This window comes from Rhodamnia argentea, chromosome 7 (assembly GCF_020921035.1).
Source record: "Rhodamnia argentea isolate NSW1041297 chromosome 7, ASM2092103v1, whole genome shotgun sequence".
NCBI lineage: Eukaryota > Viridiplantae > Streptophyta > Magnoliopsida > Myrtales > Myrtaceae > Rhodamnia > Rhodamnia argentea.
In genome coordinates, this window is record NC_063156.1 from 24,065,175 (window position 1) to 24,077,726 (window position 12,552).

Genomic DNA, 12,552 nt, shown 5'->3' on the forward strand with positions numbered 1-12,552 from the left:
ACAGTTGCTGCCGTGATCTTCGATTGTACTGCCTGTTCTTAACAGAAAAAGCGAAAAAAGAGAGAACCGAGGGTCAATGATGGGATGAGCCTGGCAAAGAAGTCCCACTTCTCCAGTTCTGGGCAGGTCCACATTTTCAAGATTATCGTTCTTTACTTAACTATGCGAAACCTCCTTCCCGCATTGAAAATTAGTTTAATATTCAAGTGAAAAAAAACACGTGTTTTATTTATTTATTTATTTGAATCTGTTCCCGGGGGTCGCTCCTTGCGGCACCATCATCATCCTCAAAACGAGACCACCTTCAAAACCTCCACTTCACTCTGCCAAAGATGTCGCCTTTTTTAGCTCCTGAAATCGAATCCATCGCAAGAGAAGAGAAGAGAAGAGCTTCTTTGGGCATCTCTCGTGGCGTCTCTTCTTCCTCTTCAGTCCCGCCGTTTCTGCTTTCAGCCCGACCACTCGCGTTCGCAGCAGAGCGTCGGCCGACGCTCGGGTTCTCTACTCTGTTTCGCCTCCTTCGAGCTCTCACAGCTCCCTCTCCTTCCTTTCCTCTTCCACAGCCCGATCGTCCCCCGCTTCGCCGCTCGAGCTCGGCCTTGGGCTCGTCCGTTTGGCGATGAAGTCGCCGCCGGCGTCGCCTGAGCTGTGGCGGCGAGGTCAAAAGGAGAGAACAGAATGAGTTAAGGGACTTCGCTAGATGTTCTTTTTCAATATTATCGGAGAAGGGAAGAATCAGAAGGCTTTCTTGCGACAGAGAAGAATTAAAAGAGGTTTGCTCTGCGACATTGACTTCCTTTCTGGTCGTCAACTTCTTTTCCCGGAGAAGAAGCAATGACGGTATCTGAAGAATATTAAATAGTTGTAATTCCCCACTTATTTCAGCAAAGATTGTTCTTTCTCCTACTCTCTCGCTATATATGCACATTCCCATCAAGGCAAGAAGGAACAGGAGCTTCTTTGAGAATTCCAAGTCCTGTCGGTTTAGCAGCTTTCTCGCACTTCTTGAATAGCCAAAATGTCCTCGGGTTCAGGCATTAAGAGAGGGGATTTGGTGGCCAATATTATGCTGGAGGAGATGAAGTCAAGTAGGAGTCATATGAAGAAATGCTTTGCGAGGTGCTTGAAAGTTGATTCTTGGTTTTTTAGGGGTCTGGTCTGGTTCCTATGTTCTTGAATTGTCTTGTTCTTTTTTTTTTTTTTGTGCGTGTCAAATGGAAATCCATGAAGTTCACTCGTTTTTTGATTTGTTTCTCGGTTGGATAAGGTTTGTGGCAACTGGGAGGCGGTTGATGAAACGTCGGGAGGTTTTGGAAGAAGTGGAGCAGTCAATTGAAGACAACGTTGAGAGGGCTAAGGTTCTTGAAGGCCAGCTTGGGTTCATTCTCAGCTTCACTCAGGTCTCTCTCTCTCTCTCTCTCTCTCTCTCTCTCTCTCTCTCTCATCTGTGCAAGCAAAGTGCTAGCTTTTTAGAATATACATGGAGGCTTTTTTCTCAAAAATTCAGATTTGTCTGACTTTTATTAACTGCCTAAATTTTGATTAACAAGTATAGACGCTATAGATTAATGAAATTACTCGAGATAGCTGTTTTGTATGTTCCATGTCAGCATAATTGGGTAATGTTAATGGCAGAGCTTGATTCAGTTCCTAAAAAGCCTCAGATTTTTATGTATTCTCAGGACTGTAGCATTCGCTACTAGTCTTTAACATCTGGTGCTCGAGATTTTGTCCAATTTTGTGTCTTTTGAGAATATGCAGGAGGCAGCTGTAATTCCCCCATATGTTGCATTGGCAATTAGCCCAAAACCCGGGGTTTGGGAATATGTGAAGGTGAATGCTGGTGACCTTGAAGTAGAAGTTACCACGGCTAGGGAGTACTGGAAGTTGAAGGAGGAGGTTTTTATGAGAACTGGTGTGCGTTTTAAATATCAAGGAAGCTCAAAGAGATTAACTTTCAGAAAATAGTAATTAATGCAGTTCATCTATATTGACAACTTTGTTCAAAGCACCATATGTGGCTTTTTTATGTGATTGTTCTCTGCTATAGTGACATAGCCCCAACTTGATATTCTCTCTCATTGCGCAAAATGGCTTATTTCGTTATACAGGGCAAACGACGACAATTCTCTGGAAATAGATTTTGAAGCCATTGATTTCAGCTCCTCGCATGACACTCCATTCATCTATTGGGGAGGGATTGAACTCTATCACAAAGTTAATGACCTCTAGGATCAGCACTGACGGTCAAAGTGCAAAGTCTTTTCTTGAATTCTTGCTGGCCCTCAACCATCATGGAGATGTACCCATGTTCAATTGTTGAATTGGTAACGGAAGAAAGCAGAACAGACCATCAACCATGCAATAATTTCTATGAAACTGCGAGAAATGGACGAGTTTGATTTTTATTTTTTCCGAACTGCAGAATCTAATGGTCAACCAAAACTTGAATACGGTTCTGAAGCTTCGAGCAGCGTTGATAGCAGCCGAAGCATTCATCTCCACAATTCCGGAAAATGAACCCATAGAGAACTCTGAGCAGAGGTTATTAGTTTGTTCTCACTTGCAGGAAAGAAAACTGATTAACTCCTTTTTGTATTGCAATTAAACTTGGCTTACCAATTATCTTCTTTCCAGGATTAAGGAACTAGGCTTCAAAAAGGTTGGGTTGCTACTGCAGCAAGAGTGAAAGAAACCATGCATATGCTGTCCGAGTTGCTTCAAGCTCCAGCCCCGCAAGAAATGCACCTGTTCATTAGCAGGCTTCCTATGATTTTCATTGTTGTTGTAATCTTTCCTCGTGGCTACTTTAGCCAGTCAGATGCCCTTGGGTTGCCAGATACAGGTAGCGTGTTACTAAATATATAAATATTGCAAATCGTTCAAATGTAGGAAACTATAAAAGGAAATTCCATTTATGACCAGTTTAGATTTTCAATTGTTTATAGCGCAAATCTGACTATACAAAAAGTTATGATGCTGCACAATTTCTGCAGGTGGTTTACATTCTAGATCAAGTGAGGGCTTTGGAGGAAGAACTGCTCCAGAGGATTAAGAAAGCGGGCCTTGCAGTGAAGCCTAACATTCTCGTGGTGATTGACTCTCAAGGCCATGGAGATTAGTTCTCTAGTTTAGGTCACAATAATCTGCAAATCGAAAAATTACTCTGTCTCATCTTTTGCAATTCCACTATGCAGGTTACGCAACTTATCCCAGACGCAAAGCAGACCAAGTGTGACCAGGAGTTGGAGCCGATCTTCAACACAGAACACTCTTTCATTCTTCGGGTCCCTTTCAAGACACCAGAAGGAGCCATTCTACGCCAATGGGTGTCCTGTTTCGATGTCTATCCTTTCCTAGAAAGATTTGCTCGGGCATTCATTCTGAAATTTTTTGCTTCATCAGCAGTTTTTAGGTATCATGGAGGTTGGTGCATATTGTCTTTATGTTCATTTTGTCAGGATGCGGCTGCAATGACCATGGAACACATGGATTGTAAACCGGATCTTGTAATTGGAAACTATTCAGATGGAAACCTGGTGCCATCACTTATTGCTAGCAAACTAGAGATAACACAGGTTTGGCAATCTCAAAGATTCTGCCTTTTCCCTCTCGTTCCCGGCTAATTCTGCAAAGCGCATGGAAAACCTAGAATCTTATGAGCTGTTTTTGTGCTACTGAATGTTGGCTTCTTCTGCATCCAATCCAGGGTTCTATAGCTCATGTCCTCAAGAAAACCAAGTGTGAGGACTTGGACGCTAAGTGGAAGGACGTCGATTCGAAATACCACTTTTCATGTCAATTTACTGCAGACTTGATTGCGATGAATCAGTCGGATTTTGTCATAACCAGCACATACCAAGACTTGTTTTGGTCCTTCAAACCTGATCAAATTTGTTAAGCGACTTATTTTCAATGATGTTGATCAGGATAGTTATCTTGCTCCAGCCAATCTATGCCTGGGGCATATGAAAGTTACAGAGAATTTACTATGCCCGGGCTTTTTCGGGTGGTCTCTGGCATCAATGTTTTTGAACCAAAGTTCAATGTCGCTTGCCCGGGGGCCGATAATTCCGTGTACTTCCCCTTCAGAGAGAAACAAAGGAGGCTGACTAATGTTCACTCTGCTATTGAGGAACCACTATACAACAAGGAGGACAACAATGAGCATCTGTTAGTCCCTTTCCTGATCTGTTTATTTAGGGAGGGAACGTTGGCGTTTGATGTCATACGTTGCTAACTCTTGTATATGTGGACAGGGGATTTCTTGCCAATCGGAAGAAACCAATAATTTTTTCAATGGCAAGGCTCGACAAAATAAAAAATATCACTGGTCTAACTGAGTGGTATGGGAAGAACAAAAGGCTGAGAAGTTTGGTGAATCTGGTGGTTTTATCAGGATCCTTTGACCCAGCGAAATCAGAAGATAGGGAAGAAGCTGCGGAAATAAAAAGAATGCACTCCTTGATAGAAAAATACAAACTCAAGGTTCAGTTAAGATGGATAGCAGGTCAAATTGACGCATGTCGGAAAGGAGAGCTTTACCGCTGTGTTGCAGATACACGGGGAGCATTTGTGCAGCCTGCGCTATACGAAGGTTTTGGTCTCACGGTTATTGAAGCACTGAACTGTGCATTGCCCATGTTCGCAACTAATCAAGGGGGTCCTGCAGAAATGATTGAAGATGGCGTTTCAGGGTTTCTCATTGATCCCAGATCCCAACAATGGTGATGAGTCATCCTTACCAAAAAAAAACAATGGTGATGAGTCAAGCAACAAGATCGCTGATTTCTTCGAGAAATGCAAAGAGGATCCTGAATATTGGAATAGCATCTCGATGGCCGGGCTCTAACACATATACTGCTGGTAAGTATGAAAAGTTAAATAAACGAGGCAACTCATTGGGCACAATTTTCATTTGATCCTTGACTGTGCTTCTTGGCAGCTATACTTGGAAGATCTATGCAATGAAACTTTTGAACATGGGGTGCGGATATGGAGTTTGGAGGCAAATGAACAAGGAACAGAAACTTGCTAAGAGAAGATACATTCAGATGGTGCACAATCTCCTGTTCAGGAACTTGGTAAGTCACTGAGTTCTGAGGTTTGTAAGGCTTCTGACTGGAGAAGAAGGTTGTGATTCATTTAAACTATGAAAATAGGCAAATAACGTTGCTGCCCGGATCGAAGAACCCCAAGAACAAACCCCAGTGCTGGAAACCAAATCCCCAGAACCATCTCCAAAGCCAGAGACCGCACCTCCAAAGCCGACATCAGAACCAAGGCAGGTGACGTGATTTTGTTGGCAAATGACAAAAATAAAATGACAACATAGAAGCATGCGTCACGCTGTTGCGCACAAATGCAAAACTGAAACATAAAGTATGAAAGCACATTGAAGTTCTTCAGAAACTTACTGCCTCGAGCAGTGGGCAATCTAATGCACACGGAGACACAAACCCGTACAAACCATGTAATTCTCGTTCTAGTTTGAGGGAACTTAGGAAAAGAAAATGAGTATTAGAGAACCTATGATGAGTTGTTCTCAGGGAGGAAGATTTCCCAGAAATCTTCCACTCGTCTCAACTGGAAAGGATCGAGCACCATGCCCCTCGAAGTGGTGGTGTCTCACCATGGTATTCATTCTACTCTCATGCTATGCCCTGATGAAGCTCTACCGTTTCTCAGATTGACCTCAGGGACACATGCTAAACATTTGAAGTCATACCAAGACTGCACTCAATATGAATGATGCCCAGATGCAACAAATCAAATCTCGTCGTCCTTTTCTTTTCTATTTTGCCAGCAAACTGTATCGAAGTGACTGTCGCGATGTTATGGTCGCGATGTTATGGTCTGTTCCATGTGGAGTGATATAATCATACTTGCGGATTGTCTTGCCATGGTTATCAATAACATCATCTTCATTGTTGCTAATGTGATCTTCGAGTGTGTACACTGCAGTGCAGCTTGTCCTTGACCAAAAAGGAAAGAGGAAAAAATGATGGAACCAAAGATAAATCATGAGCCTGGCGAAAGAAGCTCTACTTCTAGTTCTAGGCAGCCCACAATTGAAAGTTCTCCAAGGAGTCCCATAAGAAAATAGTTTATTCTTCCTCTTTTTACACAGATTTGTCGAAAGATTTTTTGTCTAATTACCTTTTGCATGTGCTTATTCCAAAACACGTACATTGTTTGTGAGTTCAGCACGCAAAAATTTGTTCTTTGCATTCATGGTACTGTCAACGAATGATGAAGATACAAATTTTATTTTATTTTTTCAAATTGGGAAGGTAAATTATATTAATCTTAAAAACACAATTGAAATTTATGTATGGATTAAAAATAAAGCTGATGATACATATATAATGTTAAAACAAGGAAAAAATAATAAATGAAAAAAAATAGTTTACTAATATAAAAGCAAGCTTTATAATTTGGAAAAAATAATAAATGAAAAAAAAAACATTTTCATAACAATTTTTTTTTCTGGAAATTAAAATGGAACCAAGCCGGTCTTAGCTCTTCTCCGACCGTCCAAAAACGTAAAACCCCAAATCTTGAACAGGCTCTCGGACAGACCTCCTGCAGACAAAAAGAGAGAAAAAAAATTCCCGCTCGCTACTTTCCATCGTCTTCCTCAAAGCCACCCCACCCCACCCCGCCCCACTCTCTTCCCCGAAAAAGATGCCAACTTTGCCTCCTGAAACCATCCCCAGGAAGAGATTCTTAGGGTTTCTCATATGGCAATCGATACCCACTACGCTTCTCTTCTTCCTCTTCAAAGCCGCGATTTCTGCTTTCGCTCCAACCACTCGCCCCCGCAGCAGAGCGTCGTCGATCCTCGGTTTCTTGCTCTGTTTCGTCTCCTTCGAGCTCTCGCAGCTCCTGTTCTCCGCTTCTCTCTCCTTCCTTTCCTCTCCGCAGCCTGATCGCCCCGCTTCGCCGCTCGAGCTCGGGCTCGGGCTCGTCCGGTTGGTGGTCGAGTCGCGGACGGCGTCGCCCGAGCTGCGGCGGCGAGCTAGGGTTTCGCTAACCATCGCGACGTTCGTCGTGGCGTGCGCGGTGTCGAGTTTCTTGTCGGTGGCAGCGGTGTGTTGGGGGGTGAGTTCGGGGGATTCGATTGGGAGAGTAGTGGGGTTTAGAGGTTTCGTAGTTGGGCTGTTGTATGGGGTGTTATATGTTTATAAGCGCAGATGGGTATTGAAGTTTCCCATTGTTCAGGTTGGTCAAGCATTATTTTACTGTTAAAAGTCTGGATTGGTTCTTCATGGTTAGCTTCAAATTTATTGCATAAGTTTAGTGTTTTATGCAGCGTCTTACCTCACTGCCTTTGTTTATCCTTTATATGGTTCTAATGTGTAAAAACTGTGTTAGTTGGAAAAGAAGACCATTACCACAATTTATGAGATAAGTGTCTGGTTAAGTTTCTAAACTGCAGAAGTAGTCGACTGATGGATATAACCATGGGAGGGTGCACCAGGGTTTAGATGGGAGCACAAGTGAACTTATAGAATGTCAATGTGGAGGGATATAAGTGCACTCCCACAGTGTTCAGAAAACTATCATGATGCGAGATCATTATTGATTAGTACTCTTAAGACATGCTAATAAGTCATAGACACATTGAATTAATGACAGAATCATGAAGAATGAATGCAATTACCTCCCTGTTGTTGAAGGAGCAAAATAGCCTAAATTTGTTGCTAGCTAATGAAAGAGGTTATTTTAAGTGCTAATGTAGAGATCTACCTCTGGGATGGGCGGGAATATATGGGTCAAGCCATCAAGAGTACTTTGTATTGGCAACTTCGCATGGCTGCACATGCGAGCACTGGCCATTAGGCTACCTTTAGTTGCAGTGTGGCTGACCTATGGCTGGGGAGGTTTGAAGCAGCAACTTAATGGTTTTTGCATCAAGTTTCTGCCTTATTTTACATGGAAGACAGTGATTGCCTCAAGTGTAAAATTGTGGAAAAGTTAAACTGCAAACTGCCATATAAACCGATGCTGATGTGGCTTTTAAATTGATTGGCAGAGTTTTTGTTTACTCAAGTTAACTCTCAGTGGGACCCTAGATAAGTGATTGCAACCTGTTCTGTGAAACATATGATCAGAGTGGTTTACTAAATTGCCTCGGTGAATTGGGAGAGGATTTGCAAGTAGAATTGCGGAATTTATTGGTTTATCTATTATAGAATCTTGATTTCCGAATGTTACTTAGGAGGTTGGTTTCTCTATATTCTTTTACGTACTATGCATGATTTCTGACATTGTTTTCTACCAAACAGCGGACACTATATTTCAGCTTCAAGATGGGATTGCCTACTGCTGCCAGAAATTCTTTTAAATTTTCCGGCGCTGCCTATGTATTTTCATCTCTGCTGTTAGCATTTCTCCCTGATCATCACTATGTTCGGGCTAGCATGGGAAGATTCTTGCTTGAGCAAATTATCTTTTACATGGGGACTCTTGCTGTTTTCCTTTGCTGGGAATTGATTCATCATTTGCACCAGGTGAGTGCTTGTCGCTATAGGAAACACAGTTGCTAGTGCATGTAAGGTGGTGTATATGTTAATTTCCTTTTCATCATTTCTCTTATGGAATGACTCTCCAAATACCTGATCTAGTTACTGTAGAACTTCACAGGCACGTGAGACTTCTTATCTTGTGTTCTGTTTCCAGCTATGCTTTTTGTCATTAATTTCTACAAAAATGAAACATGATCCTGAAGTGACTGAAGACAAGTTAGGGTTTTATGGGGCTAAATCTAATCAGTTAAGCCATGTTGATAGTTGTTAATCTGGTTTTTTCTATTATGTTTAACCTTGGACCTTTGGCTATGTATTCCGGCAAGAAGAGCTTTTTTGAACTGAGAACCGGCAGTCTTTATGAGCAATCACCGCATGCAAGCCTCAAATTATTATTTTCTCTTTTAATCAGCGTTCTCGAGTTTTACGTGATCTTTAAGAATCCTTTTCCTTTATTTAGTGCCAAGAAGATGTTAGATTGGTAGACCTGTTCATTTTAAGCTTTTGCATGAAGAATGAATTTTTTTTTAATAAAGAAAACAGCTCGGAGAAGATAAATCTCTGAGTAAGAAGAGTTGGCGGGTAGCTTCCTAAAGCCCTTGTGCTTAGTGCATCTTATATTGTTACAGATGAAGACAAAGGTTATAACATTAATACATCTGCGCCTGTGGGATAAAAAAGTTTGTTAGGAGAAAACTGTTGGTCTGTTGACAGCTGCAAAAGGAAAGACAAATTCTTTTTTGTTCTGGTGTATTCATGTACTAAGTTGAATGATCATGTTTCGGTGTGGTAATCAATATTGCTTTCTTGTGTCTTTCTTCTTGTGGTGGAGGCTTTGCTGGAGTTGCCTCATCTGTATTGCTGAGCTGTTTCCTTATTTACATGTCTCCTTGCCAAACCTGTTAGCTTTATCTGATTTCCTTCTGTCTGATATCTTTCATGTGGCTTCAGGTCTTACACACAAAGAGGTTCATATTTGCTCCCCCAAGAGGGTCGGCTGCAGCAGAAACAAATCCAAGCGAACCACTTCTTGCAGCTTTGGAGGAAAGTCACCCAAGTGCTCTTGTTCACTATCTTGCTTATCTGGATCTCTGCATGGTTTGTGAGAATAATGTGGATACTTGGCGGCGAGCTGCTTTCTTTGAAGAAACTGGTGACACTTACAAAAGAGTTATAGCGGTATGCCTGAGGCCTTTGGAAAAGCTTGCATCAAAATTAGCTGAAGGTCTAGAAACTTCTGCTGATAAAAGCTACCCACTTTCAAATCAGTTACTCTCCCCTGCCGACTTTCAGCTAGATTCATCTTGCTATGAACCAATACATCATTATCAGGTATGGCAAACTATCCGTCCTTGTCACCTTTTGCTTCCTGCACGTATTGTGGTGTTTGTATAGTGTGCAATTCTCGTCTTGTACTTCATTTGCAGAATTACAGATACTACTGTAGCAATGCCTTTTTTTTTTGGGTCATGCTTAAACTTGGCATTCTGGAATCGATGAGATGGTTATGTTTTGCAGTTCACATTTGTGACATGAGCGTTGATCGAAAAAGAATCCTTGTTTGCAAATCAACCCACTGTATATGTCAGCCATGCTTGGATTCTTGGCTGTTAAATGCTCCCCCTCCCCCCTTCCCCCCCCTCAAACAACGCAAAAACCCCCCTCTCTCCTTTTCCCGCAACTACAATTGACTGGTGTAAGTGGGCAACCAGAGAAAGCTGGGTTTGAGTGCTAGTCACCACCCTGTCAAACTTAGTAATCTATTTATTTAGTTTAGTAATCTCAGTTGCCAACTTCCAAATCGAGATTCATGTGTACTGAAAAGGAGATGAAAAAAAGGAGGTGGTGGTTTTACTCTCTCCCAAGAGAGCTTCCGGAGCAATAGTTAGAAGATGGAAAGCCAAAAGAGCTTAGGACTTATGCTTTTCATTTTCGGGTGCCTATAACAGTAGAGAGCCTAAACAAATTGAGCTTCTTTCTCGACGGAGGTTGCCATGTTACTTGACTGTCATTTTTAACTAGATCTAGCAAAGAAATTAAAGTTATATAGCTGAATCATGATGGCTTATAGTTTTGATGACTCGATGTTTTGTATCTTCTCGATTTTGTACAGTTGTATGCATGGTGTGCCAGAGCTGCTGCCTCTCTGACCGTGCACTCACATGAGGAGGACAGATATGGTGTTGCTCAGCTTTCTGGCAGCAATGCTGCTGTTTTATCTACCCTATTGTCTTGCCTTCTTGCGGTTGAATCATTCATGGGGAAGAGGACCCACTTGCAATCCCAGCACCACTTTATGGGAGCCAGTGGTATTAAATGGGCGACGCCAAACGCTGGAAGAAGGTATTTTCCGTCCAGTACCGTGGGTAAGAGAAGGGGTTCTCCTCTGCATTCAAAAGCATATGCTATTGCTGATGTTCTTAGGACATCCATTTACCAAATAGTGTCTGCCTTCCACGATGAAATGCTTGCCAGTGCCAAATCTGGCAATCTTGAAAAGGAATGGACCATCAATGCGAAGCCTCCATTTGGCACTCGTGATCTTCTCTTGCAGAAATTGCATCTCTTCTTGGATTTTCGGGCTAGCTAATCTCATCTCTGAGGCTTCTCTCGTTGTATTGTGTCCAACTGTCTCTTTTTGCCTTTTCATCTCATTTAACCACTCTGAAGAGTCAAGACGCCACAGGATGTAACGTTGTCGGAAGATAAATATAAGCATTCCACATTTTCCCTAAGGGTGAGAATTTTTCTTGCTTATTTCAAGTAAATGCTGTGTTAGCTAAATACTAATACTCCACTGGGATGCTGTCTGATTACTGGATTGGCTCTGAACATAGGCCTCTTGGAATGTCTGTTGGTTAGGTTCCATCTACAATCTTGGAAGTGAGAGTGAGCACTTAAGTTTTACATCAGACACCGTTCAGACCTGAATTCTGATGTAGGATGATGGTGGGAACTGAACCTATTGTTGAGCCATCCATTGGCTCCAGTAGTTTGCTTTAAATTGCGTCCACCACTCATCATGCCCTATAAGATTCTAGCATGTCATCTCTTTCTAGGAGAAGGCAAGAAAAGATTCATCAATTTTGTCAAACACAAGATTGTGGCCACAAGCTTCTTGTGCACTTATTGTCACTTTTAAGTATGTCCTCCACTCACTATTATTTGTATGTGAAGTGGCATGCACGTCCTTCCCATTGAAGAAGCACCCGTCCCACCTTGTGTCCTGCATGGGAAGAGCACCCACACTTAGTTTTTTTTTTTCCTGGTTCAAAATTGGAAAAGGATTCATGTCTCATAGGGTGTCTGAAATTCTTTACCTTTCGACGAGTTGTTCGGTCCGAGTCGACCATTTGATGGGGGCGACTTCCGCGCGTTCGACTACTTGCTGCGAGTCCTTTCATATAGGATCGATTGCCCAACGATGTCCGAATAGGTCAACATTGACTTTCACCCAATTTCCAGGATGAAAAAAATTGTGGGACAGGCAGAAAATCTCCTTTGCAAGAAGCTGAGGTCACTCAAAGCTGTTCCTCCACGGAGGGTGGGGATGAACAGAAACTTCATGATCCCGACAAGAAGAGATGGCGGGGACACCATCCTCTCCGTGGAACCGTGGAGAAGCGTGAGAACTTTGAGACTTAGAATGAAGGCCAGCGTCAGCAACAGTAGTCTTGCTCGGATTGTCACCATTTTTTTTGGGTTTTTTTTTTAACAGAGGATTGTCACCACTTAGAAAGGAGCTTCTTAGGCGATTCAGTGCCTTAATACGTGTGCCACTTTACATGATTGTGATAGGAGAGAGAGCATCACGATCACCGCGGAGATTTAAATTTCGTTTATTTCGTAAAAAATAAATAATTTTAAAAAAATTAATACCACAAAAAATTATGAAAAATTCTAAATCAGTATACATGTTATAAATTTATCTCAAATTATTTTTTTTTACCACAGAAAACTCCAAATAATTTGAAAATAATTGTTTGTAATTGTAGGTCATAAAATTATTTCGAGCGATATA

General features: G+C 41.9%; 1 protein-coding gene and 1 pseudogene across 1 annotated transcript; both read left to right on the forward strand.

The window, feature by feature from the left end:
- Positions 1 to 911: 911 nt before the first annotated feature.
- Positions 912 to 5,845, forward strand: LOC115734871 (annotated as a pseudogene).
- Positions 5,846 to 6,566: 721 nt separating this feature from the next.
- Positions 6,567 to 11,262, forward strand: LOC115734914. The gene is made up of 4 exons (XM_030665912.2): positions 6,567 to 7,224; positions 8,292 to 8,516; positions 9,483 to 9,863; positions 10,645 to 11,262. The coding sequence occupies exons 1-4, from the start codon at positions 6,688 to 6,690 to the stop codon at positions 11,119 to 11,121; spliced, it is 1,620 nt and encodes a 539-aa protein (XP_030521772.1). The 5' UTR covers positions 6,567 to 6,687; the 3' UTR covers positions 11,122 to 11,262.
- Positions 11,263 to 12,552: the final 1,290 nt, after the last annotated feature.